Source organism: Pezoporus occidentalis, unplaced genomic scaffold (genome assembly GCF_034315485.1).
Source record: "Pezoporus occidentalis ecotype Australia unplaced genomic scaffold, CSIRO_AGI_Poc_V1 ctg45, whole genome shotgun sequence".
NCBI classification, from domain to species: domain Eukaryota; kingdom Metazoa; phylum Chordata; class Aves; order Psittaciformes; family Psittacidae; genus Pezoporus; species Pezoporus occidentalis.
Window position 1 is genome coordinate 8,109,010 of NW_026915780.1, and position 24,914 is coordinate 8,133,923.

A 24,914-nucleotide genomic window follows, 5' to 3' on the forward strand; every position below is an offset into this window, starting at 1 on the left:
TTTCGCCTTTGGTCACTAAATTCTGAAATGCCTTTAACCTCTACTCATCTCTTTCGACTTCCCTAAACAAAGCAGGAGTCAGGGCAGATTTGAACCTACAGTTTAGAATAAGATATGTACCGTAAGTGAAAGCAAAATGTTCTTCTATGATTTAATAGTCTTTGCTCTGTAAGTGTGTGTATATCCAGTGTAGCATGAACAGGGAAAGCTGAATACCCATCACTAGCTAGAGCTGTGCACGTTTGAAAAGAGAATCTCACCACTTCTTATACATCATTTTATACACAGACATATTACCACTTGCAATTAAACATGGAGGGAGGAAATGAACCTACATATAAGTGAAACAGTCTGGAAATATAAAATGCCAACATTCTCAGTTTTTGCACTGGTTTTCTCAGATGCTCTTCAAGAATCTGATTTCAATGTTCTGAAACTCTAATGCTTTCCACAATTAAGTTTTTAAATCTGCCTGAATGTTGTATTCTTACAGCAATAGACAATTAGAATAAGTAATTTTCTAGAGGTTTAGTACTTCTGCAAAGACTATGAGGTTCATATGTATGTGTAAAATGTATTTTACACGGTGTAAGGTAGGTTTTCCTGTCAGGATTGCATGGTTTCCACAAGAGCAAGTTGCTGGTAAATTTGAAAAGACAAAAGGAATGTTTCAAGTTAACAGACCAAATTGTTACCTTGGCTGAATCACACTAGCCGTTGTAGCCCATGGAATGGTAAAGGTTGATGCTGCTGGTGTTCAGAAGCTGAAGTTTCAAATGATGCTGTTCTAGCATCTGGATCGTATTGCTTTAAATTTTCTAGGCACGTGAATTATTACTACTTAATATATTATATTTCATATTTTTCGATCTTTTATACTTTTACCTAACTGTGTCATATCAAGTTTCTTTACTGACTATCCTTTGTGGAATTCGGCATGTTTTGCTGTAGGGGCACGTCTCACCTTTCCCACGTTAGCATGAATTGCCTCTACGAACAGCTAGGGGGCTGTATTATTCCATTTTTAAAGCAGCAAGACATAAACCGAGGGATACAACTAGTGTCGGCCTGTCTTTAACAACTTTTTCCTTACCAGTTTGGGCAAACATCAATACCTATGCCTGTATATCAGTATTTAAAGTTTGATGGAGTCGTTTGTATAAGATAAAGAACTTCACAAGGGGCTGCAGTTTTGTCCACATTTTCAAATCCTTAAGGGTAACTAATATGTTGTGTTTCTTTACAAGCTCACTGCATTGCGCTGATTTAGTATTTATGTATTCCACTGAAATCATAATAGGGTCACATATCACATATGAAGTCATGGAGGAATTTTGCAGCTTGCTTTTGTTTTCTTTCTTTCTTCCTTCCAGGCAGTCTGATACTACAGAAAATCAACCTCTGGCAAGGAGAGGGAAAGCAAGAGTTTAGGAAAAACTTCCGGGCCAAGAACTGCTGTGGGAATCCACTCCCAGATCTGATTAAATCAGGGGGTTGAGGACGACTTTCTTTTCTTATACTTTTGCGTCAATTAAGTTGCTCTGTGATCTGGATTGCACCTCCACATGTTTGTTATTTGATTACTGTGAATGCTCATTGCTTACTTTGCTTTTGTTTTATGTTTTTCTGATAATTTCCCGAAAGCCTTAAACCGAAATAAATGACAGGTTTAGTAAAAACTCCATCTTGCTTTTGTGCTGCAAAAGCCCATTCAAGACTTCATAAGCCCCTCAAAATTGATTTTTGGAGCACTGTTATTTAATCTGTCCTTTACACAACTTTAATTCCTTGAGCAAATCCTTCTTGCCTTATTCCCACCACTAGGCACTTTGACTTCATGGTAAGCTGATAAATGTAAGACAAAAAGTGCAGTTCAGATTGTTCTCCCCCAGTCCCTAGTAATTCTCTGACTTGTCTATTCTCCCTTTCTCATTATTGAACAAAGCCTCCTGTGTAAACACTACTTTCTGTGCTCCCACGGCACACAGACGTTTTCCCATCAGTTGCTTGCTCTCCCCCACCTGCCATATCTGACTCATTAGTTTAGCTTCAGCTTTGCTTCACTTATTCATTCCCCAAAGAACTGTACTTGAAGTTCACTGCCCCGTTCTTATTCTCAGCATCCTTTCTCTTCACCTACCTCCCAGGCCCGCAGATAATAATACTGTTTAATGTTCCCTTGTCTCAGTGACTCCAACTCCAATACTTTCTTGCCAGGGTTCAATCTCTAAAAGAAGGTCTATGGCAGGGGTGAAGGGAATCTTTGGGCTAACTGTGGCCCAGCCAGTTTATTAATTCAACCTTCCTGTCAGCTCACCATTAAATTGTCATCTGAGATGCTGCCGCCGGCCACATCAACCTCAGTGCTCCAACACCACAGCTTTTGCATATGGGACTGGCTGCAGAACAATGACTGCATTTGAGTCAGTTCTTTTTGCTTGTGAGAGATTGCTGTAGGAGAAAATCCAGTAAAACTGAAAACCCAGTATTCTGACATCGCACCCCTCATAAAGCTGGCCTCGAATACCATATGGTTCTGACTACAGGTGTGGTTTGAAGCTGCTGCTGTATTCAGAGCATCTGGGTTCAGCCTGCGAGGCGACAGGAAGCTTAAAACTACATATACCTAGGGGTTCACTTATCCCAGCCTGCTTGGACATAACAGTGTTTGAAGCACTTTTTTTTCACATAAGTTTTAGTGTCAACTAAGCCCTCTATCCTCATTAAATTGTATTTTCTTTATTAAAAGTTTTGAGTGAAAGAATACCAGCTAATCCAACTAACTAGAAAGAACAAAGTAAGTAAAATCATGTAAAGACTGAAGTATTAGCTGTTAATGCTGGCAGTAAGTAGCTTGAAGTAGTTAGCACTTTCTTCCACATTATTTACATTGTAAGGGCCTTTAAACAATAATTCAGTGGTGATTATGTTGTCATCTGTCTTCTAACAAAATGCTTGTTCCTACCAGCTGTACTTCTTTATCAAACTTCTTCATAAAACTCAACAGAATAGAAAATAAGCTTAAGTATCTTGAAAATGTTCACATTAAGGACTTCTGTGTGTCTTTTTTATTCTTCATTTGACTGAAGAGCCTTATGGTTTGAGCCATTATCAGAAACAATTTGTAGGGTGGACCTTGGTTTGACTGGAATCAACCACTGACTTAATTTTACCCACAGGGGAAGTAAAAGGCAGCTGCAAAAGAATGTGAAAAGAGCAGGAGGATTGCTCCAGCCATAGGGTGTCTTATGGGGTTTGTCTGATATTTTAAATTCTTTAAAACAATGACTATGATTTGTAGTTAAGATTTATGGCAGAGTATGAACAGGCAATACTGATACAACATGGCACTTCAGGGAAGCTATGTATCTTGTGTGTTGATGTGGCACGTAAGTGATCCGCTATGAAGAGAGTAAAGTACTTGTGTTGTCACAGCACTAGTGGGACATGGAAACTAGTTTAGTCATAGAGGGAAATGATGGCATCCAGAAATCAACTTGAAAATACTGAAAATAAGTCGTCAAAGCTTACAAATAATTCACTCTCTGGAAGAAATAAAGAAGAATGGGCAATTTCTGCTGTGGAATGAATGTCCTTGTGATTTGCAAGAAGCTTTCTCAGACCTACAGTCCTGGCACAGTGTGCAGTGGCAGGAAGTTCCAAACAACTGTATGTAGTATGGACTTTCTCCTTGAATATTTTTTTTATGTTTCCAACACAGGGCTGCACTTTAAACTTCTCTGGATTAAGACATTTTAACCTTTTTTCACTTTGGGTGATAATTTTCCAGAGGGGAGCCAAAATATTGACAGGAAGAGTGTTTAGTGGCAATAGTCAGAGTTTTGGATGCATGCTTTCCAGCTGCCCTGTTATCTCTGAGCTGTCAGTAGCATTTTTGACTTTGAACACTTGAAACATGATTTCAACTTCACTGTAATAGTAAAAGTTCTGTTTTATAATAGTGAATATAGTTATTAATGCAGAGATTTGCAATGCATTGCTTTTATATGCCAAATAACCCTGTGTGTGTGTATATATATGTATTCAGGACATCAGTGCATGAATGGTTTTGCAAATAGTGGCCTGGATTTCAGGATTTCAGTCTTCTTTTCACTTGCCTTGCTCTGCTGTGAATGTTGTAGCTATTCCTGACTTGTAAATAGCAGGAGAGTAATACTACCTGTGCATCAGACAGATATACAAAGCTTATCACGTGCCATAATGGTGTCAAAATTATCAGTGAAGAAGTAATCACCTGCCTCTATCACCTAGTTCAATTTGTACTGAAGTGTTTGGGAGGCCAACCTGCTTCATTAAATACCAGCTAGTTCAAAAGCTGAAGGTGTCTTGAACCATCAATGCCATCACCAATTTAGCACTTCCTCCTCTAGAAATCTGGTCCTTGTCGTTGTTTCTCCAATTGTATCCTTGTACACGTAGCAGATAATAGATATTGCGACCATATAAGAGCATATCCTCCTTCACATTAAACCACCAAGGCAGGCTTCTGACTTAATCAGTTGCAATTTGACATCGCTACTATGACTTCATGGAGAGAACGGATGCTTTAGACAGTTCAGGGTTTTATTTATTTTTGATAGGATTGCAGATCTGTTTGTTCAGAAAAAGTGGCAGGAGAGGAAAACAAACAAACAAACAAATATAAAGCTTCCACTCGGGTTCTGTGGCTGTCATATCCGCTGTCTCTCCTGGCATATGCTAAGCTTTTAAGTAAGTGTTTCTGAAGTACCTTCGAACAGTTTAGCTCCATCTGCCAGCCAGTTCTCTCTATAAAAGTGGCCAGCCTGATCGTCTTCCATCTCATGAGGCAAGGGAAACTCCTTTAGGCAGAATTTATTGTGAGTGGAAGCAAATTCCTAAAGTCAATGGAACAAACAGCCCATAGACAGAATTGCCAAGTAATATATATACTGATTTTTTTTTTTCTTTTTATTATTATTGGGCTGCAGCTAAAACATAAAACGACCTGAACCAAATTCTCCGCGTATGAAAACAAGGAAATCTGGAAACCGACGCTATTTTAGGCTAATTGCGTTTTGTTGGGTTTCAGAGGAGCGCTACATAGTAGCAACTGTGGGAAAACCACTAAATAGTTCTCTGTTTGAACCATCTGTCTCGACTATGGGACATATGTTCGCTTTGTTTATTCAGGAGCCGAGTGGAAGCCGATACATTCAGCTCGACCCCGGCCCACGGATGGCCCGCGCAGAGCACCGCGCGGCGCGGCGGGGATGCGCACCCGCGGTCCCGCCTCCCCCCGGGCGGTGCTTCCTCCGCTCCGCAGGCGCGGGGCCTCCCCCGAAGAGGGCGGCAGGGGGAAGGCAGGCGGTGCGCTCCAGTGCGGTCCTCCCCGCCGCTCCTCCGGGTGGCAGCCGGGCTCCCCGGGCTTCCCTCTTGGGCGGACGAGAAGCCGAGTCACCCCCGCCGGGCGCAGGCAGCAGCACCGGCCCCGCCACCCCTCCAGCAGCTCGGTTATTTGGCGGCGGCTCCCGCTCGGAAGCGCCTCTGGAGCGCCGTGCCCGAGGGCTCCCGCAAGCGCGGCCGCTCCGCCCGGGTCGGCGGAACCAGAGCAGCCGCTCCCTCCGGCGCTGCGCCGTCTGCCGTCCCAGTTCCCGCTGCCAAACTTTCCCACCCCTGCCGGCAGCAGCAGCAGCACCTTCCCCCGGCGGCGGAGGCGAGCGCACCGCGCAAGCTGCGCGCCACCCCCCCCGCGCACCGCCTCCCTGCGCAGGCGAATAAATAAAGTTGCGGTGTGAGGAGAGCGGAAGAGGCGAATCGCCTGCGGGCGGCTCGGGCACCCCAAGGAGCCGCAGCCGGGAGCCGCAACTGCCTGCGGGGCTGCCAGCGGCTCGCCCCGGGTGCGCGCCCAGGGGCGGACGGACGCCGCTGATCTCGTCCCGTCCCCCCCGTCACACCCCCCCTCCCGCCTCGTGTTGCTCTCGGTCCCTCCCTGGGAACAGGCGCTGCCCACCCAAGGAGGCGACCGGCGGTGCTGCCCGGCTCCCGCTTGCTCACTCGCACACACATACACCCGTGCGGGCGCGTCTCCCGCGCTCTCAGTGAAGTCGGGGCTTGTGTCTCCAGGTTGCTCAGACCTGAAGTCTAAGGGAAAACGCTCAGCGTTTGCGTCGCTGCTCCTGCCGCTGGTGCTGGGAGCGGTGAAGAGGAGGGAGGGGTGGGTTTTTTTCGTTGTTTTGTTGGGTTTGGGTTTTGGTTTTTTTTTTCCTACTTTAATTCAATGGATCTGAACTTGGAACCTTTGGACCTCGGCGGTTTTGGAATATCTTCATGCTGATCTTCCTTGTTGTGACACATCAGCTTGTTTGGGGAAACCATCCGAAGACAGCAAGATGTTCCTCGTTATCTTGTACTTCGCTTTGCCCTTAGTGGGTAAGTTGCTGGCGTCTGATTTCTGCCTCTACATCGCTTCATAAAGCAAAGCGTGGGGTTTATGGGATCGGATGCCTGACGGTTGTCAGTCTATTGTTTAGGCAGAACAGTGAAGTTTCCAGTAGTTTTTATGGTTCTGCCGCGCATCAGTTAGCCGAGTCTACGCTTAAAGCTCTGGGAGACTACAGACTGAGATACTCGCCTGCGTAAGCCTCTTCTTAAATCGGGTACTCGCAAGTTACAGGAAAACTTTTCATTTTAATAAAGCTGCTTGTGGATGGGGGGGGGTGGGTGACAAGAGCCAACTGAAACATCTTCACCTGACCCTGGCAGCCTGCCCGGCTGCGAGTGGTTTGCAGCCTAGACTGGTTTCCTTTCCGCGGGAGATGTGTGCGTTTCTATCATCTCTGTGTGTGTCTGGGAGAGCGTGACAGGGGGCACGATGGAGACGAGGGAGTTAATGCAGTTTGCTTTGTTCTCCTGCAAAAGCATCATACGTGGAGAGAAATGGAGGGGGGAGTCATAAATTCTACCTTTATACATGTAGAATAAGCAGAAATGTGTACAGCCTTTGAAAAGTGATTGATGCAAAGAGAAGCCAATATCAATCTGTGAGGAGGACACTTGCCTCTCTGAGGGGGTTGTTTGTGGATGTAATTGAAATTACAGCAGAGCTGTTGTGGAAAGTGAAGCTGAATATTTAACCCCTCGGTTAAACACTGCAACGGAAAGGTTATTTGTTCCACCAAAGCGGGTCTAAGGAATAATGAGTGCTTGTTTTGTCAGGCACATTAACCCCTGTGGATCCTCTTTTCTTTCTGTGTTTTCTTATAAATCACCCATCAGGGTTAAAACATCCTGGTTCCTTGGCCTCCCACAAAAGTGGATCTAACACCTCGAAAGCCCCATGTGCTTTTGGTGTAGGGTGAACCCTGGAGGTTTGCAAGGTGCTGCCTATGGGGCTGGCTGCATGTGCTGCGTGACGAGGTGCCTTGTACTTCCCAGACACCTGCTTTGGAGCCCTGCTTAAATCAGCTTCAACTCTCAATGAGAGTTTGTCGGTTTGTGTCCCCTCTCTCTAGATGTACTTCTGTCCGCAGAAGTGAGCGCGCTGCCTGGAGGGGAGCGCCTGGATTGCGTGAAAGCCAGCGACCAGTGTCTCAAGGAGCAGAGCTGTAGTACTAAATACAGGACACTGAGGCAGTGTGTAGCCGGCAAAGAGAGCAACTTCAGCCGGGCGACAGGCCTGGAGGCAAAGGATGAATGCAAAAGCGCCATGGAAGCTCTCAAACAGAAATCTCTCTACAACTGCCGCTGCAAGAGGGGCATGAAGAAGGAGAAAAACTGCCTGCGCATTTACTGGAGCATGTACCAGAGCTTACAGGGTACGTTGCAAAACACAGAAACCTTACACTTCCCTAATGCTGTGTGTGATTTTGCAGCCGCTCACATCCAGTGCTAGTTACAGCCACTGCGGGTAAACCCAGGGTCTGACCCCGTAATTCGCATTGTGCTCTTCAGCTGCAAACTGAGGACCTTTCATCCGACTCAAGAACAGCTGCTGCTCCGTCTCCTGTTGTTGGGAAATCCACAGTGAGGGTTTCCTCCAGGGGACCCAGCTGACCTTTCTAAACCAGAGTCAAAAGATAAGGGCACTGGCAAGTGCAAGAGCTACAAAAACAGTCATTTGGAGACATTTTCCTAATAATATTTAGGACTCACCTAACAAGACCACTGGAACTAGTTTCTTAGCTCTTTGCTGAAAGTTAAATGTAATATGAAGAGGAGCATTGATTTAAGGGGAAGTTTATTTCCTTTCCTTTCCTGCGTTTACTAACAATATTCCCTGGGCATGTTGAGGCAGAAAAAAAGAAGTCTGTGAGTGTGTAGAACTGCCACTTGGAAGGGTTATGACAGTGATTGACTGGGGTCTTCTGTTCCTGATGTCACTGGCAGATTTCTCACAGTCTACTGAGAGCAGTCAGGTCCTTACATCAGATATATAATGTTTAGCCCTGTTTTGCTCTAGCCCTGCAGTTGAAGATGAAATCTTTCATTTCAGTGTGGTCCCCATTTAACTGTTTTCTGTAGCTGCTTCTGCAAAAGGGGAAGACATCCCTTTCTGTTCATTTGTGCAGGCATCAACTGGAACATTTTAATGAGTCAATACATATATTTTTTCTTTAACTTGCATAATAAATTATCCTACTACTCTTGGACGTTTCTGTATCATAAAAAGTTTCCCTTCCAACAGCATCTTGTTAGGAGTGTTTTATTCCAAAGATGCTCATTTTTAGCTGTTAGATGGGCTGCTCCTCCAAAAAAAAAAAAAGAGCTTTGCTCTTAGAGGAGTGGATGAAGAGGAGCATCCTTGCTACAGATCCTCTCCTGCTGGCATGAGATGGGACAGTCCCTGTGATGTCACAGGCTGTCTCTGCAAATTATGACCTTATCAGTGGAGGAAGGAGAGAAAATAGGGATAAACAACTTCTTTCAGGTGTTTTTATAGATAATGCTTTGAGGAGAAATAGCCACATAAACAGATTAAGGGGGAGTACCTTTTGCTGGTCCAGAGTAACTTCAGAGTAAAAGTAAACAACAAAATCTTACCCTGAATTCTCATCTAAGAAAACAAATCCAAATGTTTTTTTTTTGTCTTTAGGAAATGACTTGCTTGAAGATTCCCCTTATGAGCCAGTTAACAGCAGGCTATCGGACATATTCAGGCTAGCACCAATTGTATCAGGTAAGCAGACTCAAAATTCGCTGACTGAAAGGTGATTACAGTCTGCTGCTTTGTAGTTGAGCTATGGTGCATGCAAGCAAAACTCTCTTGAATAAAAAGAAGGGTTAATGGTTGTGGGTTTAGGAAGTTCATGATGTCGCTGTGCAGAAGAAAATACTAATTGCTTTTGAAACGATAACTAAAACTAAAAGGCAGGATGGCAGTTTGTATTCTTTTTGAGTCATTCCTGACAATAAATGCTAAGTTTTCCTGTAGGTGGCAATCTGATTCCCTGCGTTCCTAATTTACAAATCAGTTCCTTTTGGGGAATGTGGTCAGAGCAAGTTACCTCCCATTGACATTAAAGAAGATCAGAAGATAAAGCTTTCAAATGTTTGCATAAGGGAATGCTTTGTAGTTTCGTACATTTTTTGTTTAAAAAAGCCTGAATTCTAAAATTTCTTCTTTTCTGGAGCTGCCTCTTTAAAGAGCCTCTTCACAGCTTCCTTCCTTGCCTAGTTTGTCTCTGAACAGTTTTTGCTCCTGTGTGGCTGTCTTTCAGAACTTGTTTATAGACGTTTGAATAAGTTGCTCTGCTCTTTGGTTTTTACTAGCCTAAATTACAAAGATTTTGGATCATATTTATTAAAACAGTGATTTTTGGGGCATTCAGAGGGATTATTAATTCAGTTGGCATTAATTTTCTGTTTTGGAGTGTGAGAAAGTCTTATGAGCATGCAGTCTGTACTCAGGACCTTTGCTTAGCTCCATAAAAAACTGAATGTGTGCAGTATAATGTGTAAGTCTGACAGCTAAAGCTGTAGTTAACTGACATGCTGTGGATAAGTATTAGTGGATGGCTCTTTAGAAGAAAGAAGAAAAGAGCAGAAAGAGTGGCTTGACCAATTTTCGGAAGTACTTACTCTTTTCAGGACCCTTAGTCTCATTGAAAGCCAGGGGGACCTAGGTTGTTAAGTGTCTAATGGTACAGGTTTTCAAAGGCATATAGACACATAAAATGCAGATAACTGCCCACTGGGACTTTCAGAAAGGACTAAGTGATTTAAATAGGTGTTAGATGCCCAGACAGTTCTCAAAAATCTACGTACTTAATGCATCTTTAGCTGTCTTAATGCCTTTGAAAATCAGCCTTTTAGTCACTTTTCAAACTGTGAAGAGAGGTCCAAATCACACCCATCACTTAAAAGCATTGCTTGGTTTGGTGAGCAAGTGTGATGGAGAAAGAACAGTGAACAAAGATTAATTTCTGAAGTATCTTTACTTACTTTTTTGCTTCAACCCTCCAACTTAATAGAAAATAAAGACAAAATCAGTGCAGAGGAGTTCCAGGCAGTTTTGTTGAAGTTTATGGTTGGCGTGCCACGGGCCTAATTCTAACCTACCCCAGCAGTTTTATGATCTCCACAGAAATACCCTATGTACATTCTTTCTGTTACTCTTTTTAGATGCCACATGTTCTTGCAGAGTAGTTATCTTTAAAATGTACACATTTCTTCCCTACCTGTTCTGTGCAACAGCGATGTCCATCCTACCTCTAGTCACTCAAGATGCTGGTGGACTGGTTAGGACTCATTCTGTGTTACTAGTGCACCCCAAGCTGCTGTTCACTTTGTCACAAGTTTCAGGTTTACAAGAACTGCCGGGCTAGATTCACAGGGAGCGATAGCCAAAAGTTGTAATACAGTGGAAAACCACCAGTATTTGGAAGTACTGTAATCTGAAAGAAAAAGATTAACAAAAGCATTTTTCTTATCGTCATGGTTACTGCTGCAGGTTACATTCTCTGAAGCTGCCTGATCTTGCAGCTTTTTTTGCAGGGCTCTGCAAATACCCCAAAGAGCAGAACTTGGTAATATTTCTGTGTCATGGTTAAACCAAACCAAACCCCTGTACAAGCGGTGTTGGCAGGGATTTCATAACCGGTGTTCTGCTAACGTGGTCACTGTGTTTATAGATGTTGCTGCAGTATTCACTATCATTAGTTACTTGGGTGTAATTAAAGCAGTGATTAACCCTTTCACAAAGGCCATTCTGTGGTACTATATGACTTGTTATATATCAAGTGTAATGCTTTTGCCATCTTTATTTTATTTTTGAGGCAGTATAGAAAATCACAATAGTTGTCTTTTGTGGTACATAACAGGAAAAACATTGGCTAAGATGACTAGTTTGTGTGTTGAAGTCTTTTGTAGTGTACATAGGATAAGAAATGGAGGATTTTGTAGTTTCTCCCTAGTTCTCGTTATGCTACTAGAACAAGTAATGCAGTTGTGTTACTAAAGCTTTATGTTTTTAAGCAGTCTGTATTATACTGGGACTAGTGGTGTAGTTGCTCTAGAACCAGGACATGCTAAGTGTTCTATGTAAAATTTAAACCAATGTCCAACAACACAGAAGACAAAAATCTAAACCCACAAAGTTGTTTATCGTAGTACTGGCTGTTAAGCCCAAGGTATCATACGTTTAGGTACTAACAAAAAAAATTGATGGCTAAAAGAGCAATGTGAGTTCAGCGTTTTGATTTACTTGTGAGGAAGTATCCTGAGTAATTAAGGGTTTGGTCTTCCTTTCTGTCTACACTTTAAGTTCATAATTAAGCTCCTTCTGTACATTCCTCTGACCTCTCACATGGTCTAATCTGGGACTGTGAGTCTTCCCAGTTGAAGGACAGGGCTGTCTTTTGTTTTGGGCATGTCTAGGTTTGGATTTTCTTTAGAGCTACTCTGTCTGATGTGGTGCTTCTGCCTCGAGGGTGTGAATTTCTTGCTGGTAGGCAGCTCTTCAAATTACTGAGGACTTGTAATGTGTGTTTTGGAGAGTAACAGGTTTGGGTCAGTTATTATAAAGATTTTGCTTAAACAGACATTTTTGCTTCAACCTTAATAACTTACGAGAGGTGAAAACATTTTAAGGCCATCAGCTTCTGCCACAACTAGAGTGCATGCAGAATCAGTTGATGGGATTTCAAAGGTGAGTTTCACATCAAATTAAGGATAGGTGCTTGAATTAAGCGCTTGTTAAAGCTTTTTTTACTACCTGGGGAATAGTTTGCCTCTTGAATTTGTATTGTATTTGACATTGAGCCTCACAGCTGGCAGAGATCTTATTATTTTGCTATCAGCTGATACAGTGTAGTGGTCACCCCTGTGGCATATTGTAATAAAATATCCTGCATAAAAACTGTAGCTTCATGCACCTGCAGAAATAAATACAAAATAAGTGTTTCTGAAAAGTCTCATTCATTTCAACAGAAAATGGAGAGCCACTAAAGCTGAATAAAATGCCTTAAGCCATATCTGTGAAGTGGTGTAAATAGAATACTTAATGTTAAAAAAGAACTGACTATTTAAATCAAAGTATCTAGGATGACATAATGCTCTCCTCCCATGGATTCACTTTTAAGTTAACCTAGTATAAGTTGCCTAATAATTACGGACTTATTATCCCATTGTTCACCTTTGTGTATAATTTTTTCTTTTACATCTATTACAGTATCTTTTATGGTGTATGTTCATAGAATCATTGAATCATAGAATAGTTAGGGTTGGAAAGGACCTTAAGATCATCTACTTCCAACCCCCCTGCCATGGGCAGGGACACCTCACACTAAACCATATCACCCAAAGGCTCGTCCAACCTGGTCTTGAACACTGCCAGGGATGAAGCATTCACAACCTCCCTGGGCAACCCATTCCAGTGCCTCACCACCCTAACAGGAAATAACTTCTTCCTTATATCCAGTCTAAACTTCCCCTGTTTAAGTTTTAACCCATTACCCTCTGTCCTGTCACTACAGTCCCTAATGAAGAGTCCCTCCCCAGCATCCCTATAGGCCCCCTTCAGACACTGGAAGGCTGCTATGAGGTCTCCACGCAGCCTTCTCTTCTCCAGGCTGAACAGCCCCAACTTCCTCAGCCTGTCTTCATACGGGAGGTGCTCCAGTCCCTGATCATCCTCGTGGCCCTCCTCTGGACTTGCTCCAGTAGCTCCATGTCCTTCTTATGTTCAGGACACAAGAACTGCACACAGAAGTAATCTTAAAGAACAGGCTGTATAGGTCAGAGTATTTCTTAGAAACAGGTTTTGCTGGTAATCTGTGAGAATTGGTCGCTTACATGATGCTAGCTATGTCTTCCTTCCAGTTGTTAAAATGCAAGACAGATAGCAATTAATTATTTTGCCAATATTTCTTTTTAGCATATTAAACTGTTTTGCAATGTGCATCATTAACAAATGGGAGAAAGAAACTGGCTCATATGGTTATATGTGAAAAGGAGTGTTTCCCAATTCTGTCATTCTCATGAGAGGATGTTTACTCTTTAGAAACTCTGGGAATGTTCCATTGCAGAAGATATCTGGAAGCTTATATTTAGAAAAGGGTGTATTTTATGGTAATTTTTTAAATTTAAAACGAGTTCAGGAGACAGCACAGCACTTAGGGCTGCTCATTGGAGTGTATCATTCGACATTAGAACATGGGTAGCACAGCACATGAGTTTAGCATGCGATTTGCATACTGAATAAGCTGAAAGTGCAAATACAAACAGTTTTGGACAGTAAGATGTTTTTTCCTGGTATTTAAAAAGTTGAGTCTATAAAAGGTTAGCTAGTGCTGTAATTCTCATGAGTGTGTATGTGCTGGTGGCATTTAAATTAGGCATCTTTCTGTAGGGTTTAGGCTAGATATAAGGAAGAAGTTCTTTCCTGTGAAGTTGAGGCCCTGGAATGGGTTGCCCAAGGAGGCTGTGAATGCTCAGTCCCTGGCGGTGTTTAAGGCCAGGTCAGACAGAGCCTTGGGTGACATGGTTTAGTGTGAGATGTCCCTGCCCATGGCAGAGGGGTTGGAACTGGATGATCTTAAGGTCCTTTCCAACCCTAACTATTCTATGATTCTGTAATTTATGAAGATGGGTCTGGGTCTTCCTCTAGTATCTTTATGTTGTTCAGAAGGAGAGTGGGTTAATTAGTAGTTTCCCAAAGTCTTTCAGGCATCCTGTATAATTGACGTTTGCAGATCAGAAAGTTGATGCTGGAAAAGAATGAAGTTCGGTATGCAGAACACTTGCTTCAAGATTTGGCAGACTTTTGTAAGGGAATACTTCCCTTTCCCAAGCCTAAAACCTGCTCTGTGTATTGCTGACAGCTATCTGGACCCTCCCTGTTATTATATCCTTCCCAGGGATGGGTTAGAGACATCACAGAGAATGGCTTGCACATGTTTCCTTTGGAAAAGTTGCTATCAGTAAAGGTGGAAGATTGGGATTTTCCAATATGAATTCTCAAGACACAGAGAAACAGAATCAGGTCTTCTGGGTTCGCAGATTCATAGAATGTTTTGGGTTGGAAGGGGACCTTAAAGATAATCTAGCTCCTCATACCTTCTCATTCTGCTGCCTCTGTAAAGAGGGGCTGTAGAACTAGAAGACACAGTGTCGTAGTGAGTTAACTTTGCCCAAACTTTCATAACCCCAATCAGGAATTGACTGTTTCCCCATTAATTTTTGCAGTTCTTGAGCTAATGTAAGAGCTGTGTCCTGGTTAGCAGGTCCCTGACACTTTAATTATCATTTGCTTATTTTTTCCCTACCTGGTAAATTACTTTTCTTTTGTACAATCCAAATACAGCATTATTAAAATTGTTTATCGAGAAGATAAGTTAGAAGCTCTGTCATAGCCAACAGATTTGCTGCTTTTTCCTTCTGGAGTTTATGGCATGTAAATTAGTGGCTTCTCCCATGAATTAATACTGTATGACGTCCCCAATTCCTAGTGCCTGAGGCCTCTAATCCTGCTTCTATTCTTAAGTATGTGTATGCTTCAAATGCTACATATTTTACTAATTTAACACGATGTCTTTTTCCTGACATTTCTGTTAGAACATTTGAGATGCCACGTTCCTGCAAAGGCAGTTTAATTTGCAAAATACTAAATGTGTTGATTTCTCTTGACTATTTACAATGCTCTTGTTAGCTCTTACCTCCCATATCATTGCAGTTCATTAAAAAAACAGATACTTCATGTTAGTTACCTTGCACATTCACCCAATTTCATAAACAGTAAACCAGATCTTATTAAGTTACTAGGAGTCTTGCAATCTGATTCTGTTCCCACGGAAGTAAGCATAACACATCAAAATCTTTTTATTTGATTATGATGTATTCTGTTTCCTGTTGTACTTTTTTTTGGCTTAGTTCTGGTTTTCTGATGTGAGGTTGGGCCTTTCGATAACAGAAAAATACAAACATGTTGTTAATTTAGGCTGCACTAGGTTGTCACATGCACAACTACATTTTTCTTTGTAAGGTAATACATTAAAATAATAGCCTTTGGACCAATATATAATACTGGGTTTACAACAACAAATCCACACTAACTCTTCTTTCTGCAGTGAGAATTTGTGGCCCTTTGCCTATTGCAAGAAAAACCCCAAACAACACAGGCATCTGTTTTAGCCGCATTTAGCAAAATGAAAATAGTTTGACAAAAATAAGTCTAATATGAGCATGTGCAGTGTTTGTGTTCTTTGACATTTCTGTCTGCAGATTTTCTTTGCAGAGACAGCTAGGCTGGCTTCCAGTCAGATAACAAGTTATCTGGGTGGATAGATACCAGTTGCTGATTTCCACTCCTGCATTTTCATAATCAGATTGGACTTCACACAAAAGAAAATCACTTTGGTGACTGTTGGCTTGCAGGAGCTCTTTGAATTTCCTGTTTTCTGCATTTCTTGAAGCGAGATCTGATTATGAGAGGGGAATTAAGTACCTTACTGAAGTAACTGATTGACTAGCTTATAAAGGCCATGCCTGCACGCTTTAACTTTGGCAGGAACATGAACAGGCGTTGAAACCCCAAATAGGAATGTGTAAATATCCTGAGCTTAGTCCGTATTTATTTCCTTGGTGAGATTATTGGAACTTTTTTGCTAATTTCTTTGAAGATCTGTCAAACAGAAGGGAAGGTCTTCGTTTCTCAAGTATCTGAAATGCACAGCTTCGAGCAAATGTAGAGTTTCTGTTTGCCTCAGTAGTCTAGGCAGGCTTTGTCAGCCTGTTTCGATGTGGGGAACAAGATGAAATCCCTTCCCTGGAAGGAGGAAGCATATGGTGATACAACACTAAGCATTTATGAGTGAGTGTTCAAGGTCTCCTTGAATTCTGGGAGAAGTGAGAGAGAATATTTAGGACTTCTGAAGGAAGCTTGAAGAGTTCTTCTGAAGCCTCAAAGGAAAGTGTTGGGAGATGGTCAGTTGGATAACGAAAGCCAGGCATTTTGCTTACAGTGTATAATGTATACAGTAAAACATGTCTTCTTTGTCTAGAGTAGCATCATTGGAGAGTGGAACTGCCATCACTGTAATCCGTATCATTGCAGGAAAGCCTCACTTATAGTGTGGTGGGCCAGATACCAAACAAGCAAATGTGTATGTGCTTTTGAGCAGCAAATTGCATATCCTTGTTTCCTGTTACAGGCCAGCTTCATGGTTTGTGTAAGTGCCACAAAAGTTCCTCTGAAGGAAGGTACTGCTGGTGGTACGGGTGGGATTATGAGGAGAGACCAGGTACTTACTAGTCACTGAGGGAGGGAAGCTGGTTACCTATGAGAAGTACTGCCATTTCAAGGTTGCAATGAGCAGGAGTGGGCAAGGGCTGCCAGGGGACCTTAGAAACCCAGAACTTGCCAGGATACAGTTTGGCCAAGTATCTATAGACTACTGTGTGGCAGGGGTAAGCAGCTGGACACAACCAGTCTGCTGATGGGGCTGCTGGAGTCATGGTATTGTGAATGAGAAAAAGCCCATGGTTCATGTGGCGTAGCTTTGGGGCAGGGCTGAACATGCTGTTGGGAACATTCCTGTGGTTATAAAGGTGCAAAGGAGAAGCCTGTGCTGAGAAGGCGTATATCTATGGCAGTCTTTATCAGAGGGCTCCTGAAGTGCCCCGTCTGTAAGCTGTGTCCCCATGTGAAATGCAGAGAACAGTGCCTGGAAGAGGAGTATCCTGCAGCGGTGCCTTGATGGCGCAGCAAGGTGCAGTTTATGGCAGGCAATTTGCACACTTCACATGTTAAAATACTTCAGAACTTTGTTTTTATAACCCTGCTTGTAGTTGACTCTCAGGGATAACTTTGACAATCCTTGGAAGAGCCAGTGGTATCTGTCAGGAGCTGACAGTATGTTAAAAACGCTAAGAGTAAAATGCTTGTGTGTGGTGAAAAGAAATAAGGGTTTCTGGATTGTAAGGCAGAATTTACCAGAAATGAGTATCCATCATTTCTTACTGTGCAAAGTACATTGTATTGTTTTAACCTTAGAAAGGAATGTCTTCATAGCTTTGATTTTTAGAAAAGTAGCCTTTTTTGTTTATGTAAACTAATTCTGTAATTTATTTTATATTAGGTTTTTGGCATTATTTTCCTATTCTTGCATTTTCTGTGGCAGAAACTAATGCAGCAACAATGCTGCAATATAGTTAGGACATTAAGACCATTAAGTTATTTTGGGAATAGTTCTTTAGTCGTTACGATGCTTTGACAATTTTTATCAGTGTGAGGCTATTGTCCTGTACAATCTGCACTCAGCCTGAAATTTGACATGAAATGCATGACACAAAGTGTAATGGCATAGAGATAGTGCTTCCTGCATAGAAATTTGCAGAAATGATGGGTTGTAAAGAGACTTGAAGATACCAAACAATTTGAGTAGGAACCCATAAATAAAGATGAATTTCTGCATTCACTGGTTATACGATTTTATCACTGTCTGGTGTCCATAAAATGCATCTTCCCATTAAAGTTTTGTCATGCAGCTGATGAGGTTCAGAAGTGTTAAAAGCTTCCACTCTTGCTTTTAAATTCTGCTCCCTAAATTCAGTACTAAAGCTCAGTTCTGCAAAACCAGAATTCACCATTTCCTTGTTCCTCCTCCGCACGAGACAGCACCATGATTCAACCTGTTCCTTAGTCCCACTGCCTCCAGCCCACTGCTGTTTCTTAATGTTTAACCCTAGTTAGGCTAGTGCTAACCATTGTCGCTTCCTTGAGCTATTAACCGCAACTCATCCCTGCCTTGACATGCCTTTTCCATATACTGCTGTCCCTTCTTTGATTGCTGGCTTTTCTCTCGCTGAACGGTAATAACTCCTGCACCAGATCCCCTCCAGCTGGAGGATGTCAGTGGTTTCTTGCTCTGTCACATGGAGCAGCTCTGCTTTCCACCTCAGATGCTCACTTCTTGGGAATCTGACTATGTTTCTTTCCCTTTTGTTTTTAGGACAGGCTTGTCTTTGCTCTCCTGTCTGATGTCTTTGCTTTCTGGTCTGCATCTGCCCCTGAGCCTGCTCTCCTTTCTCCATTCTCCCAATACCTCCCTGTCCTCCCTTATTGGTAATTCTGGTGAGGCAACACCTTGTCTGTTCCTTGAAAGCTTTCCTTAAACTCTGCTTTTTCCAGCATTCTTCAAATCATGCTCTTACCCTCCCTGTAAAGAGTTTGAGTTGTGGTCTAATAAAAGGAGCTGTTCCTGAGTAATGGAACTAATAAAGCCTGGTTTCCTACCAGAATCTTTCATCTCCTGGATGCCCTTGATCTCTGCAGAAAGCAAGCTCTTACATTCTCTCCTTGTGCTGTGCCCTCTCCCCATGTACTACTTTATCTCTTGGCTAGTCCTCGCTTCTGTCCCATGTCTCATCTCTCTGGGGCAACACATGCTGTGGCTGGCTTGGTGTGCTGAAGGACTGTATGGCAGGAGGGTCCCTGTTCCCTCCCAGAACATCTTGGGGTTTGGATCCCTCTCAGATCTCTTGGAGCCAGGGATGTGCCTGCCTTATCCTCGACAGGCACTTGGGTCTAAACCTGCAGTTTTTCATGAAATATCTAAGACCTTCACATTAATTCCTCTGTCAAAGTTGTTTGAGTGTGTCCTATGGGTTAAAAAAATCACTGGGAGCTGCAGGGGTGTGGAGAAGATAGAGGAGACTAATATTCAATTTACTTACATTTCCTTGATTAAGAAAAGCAAATACATTTCCTGTTGTATCGCTAAGCATTAGACTGTGGCATAATCTCATTTTATTCTAGTCTCATAAAGTGTCTAGTGTGTTATGCTGGTGATATAAATAAGCATGCAGTGGACTTGAAACTTACATACAGTTAAGTACAGTTGATGGCTGACAGTTGTATTAGATAATTGAGCATCTCACGATTCTCAAAAGGGGGAATAATAATGCATTTAGGCTAGTTGGCATAAAGATTATTTACTCAGATTTAGAAATGAAACAAGAAAGGACCCATCCAAAAGCCCTTATAGAAGAACGCAGATATTGGTTTTGACTATTTCGGTGGTGCCACCTTGCATTTACAAATGACGCTGCACTTTTTAGAGCCATTTTCAGATGGACTGCTTTTGGGATTAAGGCCTAAATTTTGCTGATGTTTGTTGTGGTAGGGCCATAAACAAGAAAGATGACAGTAGCATTTGGTAATAGTTTCAAAGAATTCAGCTCCCAATATCTGGGCTTCTCCAGGCTTGCCACTTGCTAATAGTGTGGAATGTATTCTGCAGAGCAGTGGCTTTGCATTAATGAACACTTAAGCAGCAGATTAAAATGTCTGTTTTAAAAATAGGTTAGGATTATATAATAACACAGGGCTGGGATACTAATAACAGTGAAGATAATTTTATTGAGCAGATTAAGTGCAATTAAATTTCAACTAAGTATATTTAAATACAATACCAGATCAAAATCCAGTCCCTGAAGCTTTACTTGCTTTCCTGGCTTTCCTCCACACCTACAGGATCAGCACCTGACAGAGAAGTAATTATCATTTTTATTGTTGTTCATTTTAGATTACCATGGGAATGTACATCATATTATCTATTAGCACCCAGACAAACATGTCTTTTCTCTATGTACGCAGTCATGGAACAAGACATGATTGAAGACAGCGAGGTGCCTGCGCTATTTGAAATTCTATTAGAAATTGATAAATCTGCTTGTCAGATTTCCTTAAAGGATTGCAAAGATCAGAGCTGCCTATAGTATTCTCAGATGAAAAGTCATGGAAATTACAGCTCTATAGTAAACCCATATAGACTTGAGGAAGCGTGCAGTTCCTTCTCATAATGGATTTACTTAATTTTAGCCTCCTCAATAGTGAAATGGAGAAACAAACTTGCAGCAGTTGCTAACACTTACGACCTGATGAAGTAAACTGCTTTGATCCTTTGAGAGGTCAAACTGTGTGTTTCTAAGCAAGCGTTCCCCAAGGCTGCTGATGTGTGAGATGTCTCTTCCCCTTGCCAAATGTCCCACCTTCGTAATAGAAAATGAAATGAAATTTGCAATGTGGTCTGTTAGTGTATTTAATCTTGTCTATAAACTGGTGTGAGAGTTGTTGACGCAGGGTTTGGTGTGGTGGTTTATGGTTTACGTTTTTGCACGGTTTAAAAATACCTCTTCTGGGTTGGATAGAAAGTGAATATATAAACTCAAACTGTGTTAATGTTTACAGAGGAAGGCGTAGGGTTTAATTTAGTGAGTATTTGAATCCAGCTTGGAGCTTCATTTAGCTTTTTAAGACATTTCTGCTGTGTAGCTAAAAATATCTTCATGCCCTTGACCTTTCTCTAAGAGCTGTAGGAAGATTAAAAAGCATAAATGAGAATAAATTTAGAATTAGCCTATTTGAAGAAAAATGGTACCAAATGTCTTAGCTGTTGTCAAAATGATGTTGTCAGTTCTCCAACATCTCCAGCCTGGCAGAGCTGAGCAAATCAATATGCTGCTAGAGCAGGGCTCCAGTAGTCCTAGAAATGGGAAGGTAGCTCATTTTTCATTCCCCACTCAGGCCTTCACCTCTTTGCAGAAGGTGCCAATTATAATGGTGATTTCTGCAGCTTAGATATCTATCCCTTTAACATACCCCTTCCCCTCTGGCTTTTCCTGTGTAGTTCACCGTGGAACTATATAAACACTTTCAGTCATTACCCTCTTGGACTGTATTTGAACTGACGATTAAAAGGTGAGGTTCTCAATATATTAAAGACATAGTTAATGGCATAACCGCAGCCATAAACATTGAATAATTGTGATGAGTGAGCTTTATTTATATATTTATTAATTAAAAAGATGTGTCAGTATCTGGGCATCTTTGACATTACTGGGATACTTCTGAAAACAGATGACTTGTAGCGATAGCCGCTGCAAGCAGCCACTCTGCAGCGTTCTTAATTGTGTAAGTCATTCACTTAACAAGATGGAGAATGGTTGCACTTGTGAAGCTGTCATCTTTAGGGCTTAGGTGCTCCATTGCTGTGCAATAATTATGCAGTCTGATACTTGCTTTCAGTTATGCTAATTGCAGGTGAGTTTATAAATTCCTTAGATTATTAAAAAGAGAGTTATCTCCTTCCTGTTGTGGCAAGTCAGGGATTGAAATGTTCCAAACTTTCAGTCCTGCTTTAAAGGGAAAATGTCACCATAAAAATCTTTCAGATATTAATACTTTGTCAAGCTAAGAAAACAAGAAACGTTCTATTTTGCCTTTCAGAATTGTATTTTTAGCACTGCAACTGTACGTACTGATTTTTATCATTATTTTAAACTAATTCAGTGATATAAATAGGTGTTTAATCCTACACAAGCAGACATAAATGGCAGTGTCTTCTTTAAAGTTGTTCTCAGTAGGATCTTGAGAAAAAAAATCTCAGATGTCTGTAACACAGGCACTATGCAATATCTGGTTTAGACTGCGAAGAGAAATATAATTTATAAGTTAGAGAATGGATTATTTTAGTACAAAAGAATAAAAGAGAGCTAATATTTATCTCTCCTTGAGAAGTAATGTGCTAATTGAAGGACTCGGGATTGCATTGTAAAGAGTCAATATTGAAGGTTGTAGAGTAATTAAAGTGCCTAGTCTCTGTCTGTAGCCAGACTGAGAAATATAATAAATGATCCTAGACCTGGCTGTGGTGAGAAGAGTTACTTCCCACTGCAGCTATCAAGAATGGGAGACGCGTAAAGTGCTTGTAACAGATAGCTCCTCTATCTACGGAGCAGGTTGTACTACTTCTGTGGCAGAGTGTGTCGCTGATAGATTGGGGTGACAATTCATAATGTTCCTGAGCAGGAGTGCTACATGTTGAACAAGATGAGAGTCTCAAGGAGTGTGTCATAGAGAATTAGGGTTTCTTACTTACTCTTTCTCTAGGTTTTTCAGAATTTTAAAAGGATTTTCAAGATTTGAAATAAGTTTAAACTCAGAAAACCTTGGTATTTCAGAGTAATACTTCACATAGCATCTTCTCCCCAGATTGTAGCTGAGTGCAGGGGTCTAATTCTGGGTAATGACTTTTGTTGTGTGATGCGATGCAATAAGAGAAAAGTATTTAAATAACAATCTAGAAATTACTGTGCATATTAGGAATGATTTATTTGACTGCAACAGGAAAGCCAGAATGGTTTTTATAAAGGTGTTAACTTCACAGGTGTGTGCAGAAAATGTATTCTTTTGAGCTATTTATTTTTAAAGAGTGGCAAAAGTATTAAGCGCATCTTTAAACCACTCTGCGGCTGTTTAGAGCCAAGGTTTTGGCGAGCTGCCCAAAATACTGTGTATTAGGTATTGGGGAAGAGACGTTTCCTTTGAGGTATTTTTACCACTGGGGGACTCTTGTTCACATTTCTTCTGCGTGGTTTGAAGTACCCCAAATTTGCTTTCAATGAACGAGTTCACCTGAAAGGTGGGGGGTGTACTGGTACCGGACGAGGTGCAGCCAGCACATTTGCTGTAGCAGATGATGTTAATTTTAATTGGCAAATGAAGTGTTTATCTGCTTCCCATCTTAACACCCAAATGTTACCCAGGTTGTTCCTCTTTGTCTCTAATGCTAGGCAGAGAAGCTGCATGGTTTGCAGAAGACCTGGCTGAGTTCATTCTTTTGACTGTTTTATCCTTAGTTGTTTTAAGACCTGAATGAATATGTGCTGGCAGGACTCTAGGTTTTTCATATTAAATGTAAAAGCTGAGCTAATGTATATTTGGCAGACACAAGCACTTGGAGGTCAGGAAACTTATGACTTTAGCTTTTTCTCTTTTGTGCAGTTCCTTTCTGACACAAGGCTTGAAATTACATTCAAACACTCCTTCCTTTTCCAGTACGTGCTATGAATCAATACTGTACCAGCGCTAAGATCACCTTTGCTGATGTACTTAAAATCTGACTAATACATATATTAAAGGGAGAGTTAAGGTACGAACACATCTCTAATTCTGGGCTTGCTTGCCTGGAAAGTTTCTTTTCATGAATCATTCAACAGCAGGTTTACTGAAAGGAAGGTTAGGAGGCTCGTTTGTGTAAACTTCCAGACATTTCCTCCAAAACAGCTCTTTTCTGTTGGAAATAAAACCCCGTTATCCTAATTTCCCAACTGTACTCTAGGCTGGTCATTCTGTGAGACCGCAGTTTTCTTCCTGTTAGGAGTTTTCCAAACCTTTACTGGTGGCGTTGGAAGGGCCACCAGTTTCCGTCATAGAGCTTCTTAGAGAGGACTGTGCGGAAGAGGTGTGTCTGTACATATCTGTTCATACAGCTCAACAACAGTTTACAATGTGTAAAGAGCCAAGCCTTTCTGTTTGTAAGGTGGTGTAGGTCAGCATGTTTTTAAAGATACTATTAGCATAAGGCCAAATAATTCCAAAACAGTATTTGTTGCTGTTGCATTGCAAGATGTGTGACAGTTCATTTCCTTGGACTAATTCTTCTGTCTGTACCTGTTGCACCACAGTGAAAGGGCGTTAGTTCATGGGAAACAAGTGTGCAAAAGTTCCATCTCACATCTGTCTTTCAGAGCTCACTTATTGTATTAATGAAGTGAATTCTTCAGATGGGCAATCACACCACTGTTTTAGTTAATAAAACAAACAAGGAAGAACCAAGTTGCATTTCCTTCATAAGGAAAAAGCTGTCTTTTGTTGTTTAGAGAATATATCTTGTGATGACTGTCATACAGCATTAATTTTTATGCTATACTTAGAATTTCAGTAGCTGGATTTCTGGCAGTTTCTCTCACTGGTGACAAGTAAATGTTGAATAGTCAATTGAAATGAAATTTTAAAAAGAAACATCTGAAATGAGGCAGATCAGTATAAGGGATGAAGGCAACATTTTGCATGTGAATAAAATCAGTTAGTTAAACTCTAAATTGGAGAGCTTCAGGTAGCATAGAAGACCTACTTAAATACAAAAACCTGAGATTTGTTTTCACACTCTTATGTTTATCAAAAAGCTATTCCACTGAGTACCAAAACAAGAGCTGGCAGTGTCTTCCTGGAGAAGACTGTGTAGTGCTTCTGGTTGGTTGTGGAGAGAAACTACCAGTTTGCTTTTTGACATTGTAGAATACCATAAACTCTGGCTTTATGTTATACTCTAATACTCTTAATGTATAATGTAGCATAAACGTTATTCCAGTTGGCATTTTTGCTAGTGGTCACTTGGTCGCTAATGGGAAGCAGTGATATGTTATGGAGAAATTTGGTTATATGAAGAGCGGTTAGATTGCAGCAGCCATTTTAGAAACGAAACAGTAGTTCTGAAGGACACTTGGCAGAGGAAGGGAATTGATATTTCTGTGTTTAAGCCTGTTTTTTCATCAGGTCACATTGTTCTTTGAAGAATGTAGGTCGCAGTGATTATAGTACTGTGGCAAGTACTTCTTTTCCATTCATGTATGGTGGAAACACCAGAGCGAAA

The 24,914-nt window shown here is 41.4% G+C and overlaps 1 protein-coding gene and 1 long non-coding RNA gene across 4 annotated transcripts in view; both read left to right on the forward strand.

Annotated features, from left to right (window-relative positions):
- Window positions 1-1,682, forward strand: part of LOC134172308 (uncharacterized) — a 20,486-nt gene extending 18,804 nt beyond the window's left edge. The window contains exon 3 of the long non-coding RNA XR_009967896.1: window positions 1,374-1,682. This is a non-coding gene — a long non-coding RNA (uncharacterized LOC134172308). The remainder of the gene's footprint in view (window positions 1-1,373) is intronic.
- Window positions 1,683-5,482: 3,800 nt separating this feature from the next.
- The window catches only part of GFRA1 (GDNF family receptor alpha 1), a 144,069-nt gene continuing 124,637 nt past the window's right edge, over window positions 5,483-24,914 (forward strand). The window contains exons 1-3 of one of the 3 annotated variants that reach the window (XM_062635361.1): window positions 5,483-6,411; window positions 7,494-7,796; window positions 9,074-9,157. In XM_062635361.1, the coding sequence (XP_062491345.1) occupies window positions 6,372-6,411; window positions 7,494-7,796; window positions 9,074-9,157 (427 nt within the window). In that variant the 5' untranslated portion in view covers window positions 5,483-6,371. The remainder of the gene's footprint in view (window positions 6,412-7,493; window positions 7,797-9,073; window positions 9,158-24,914) is intronic. The other 2 variants (XM_062635360.1, XM_062635359.1) reach the window with 2 other exon arrangements.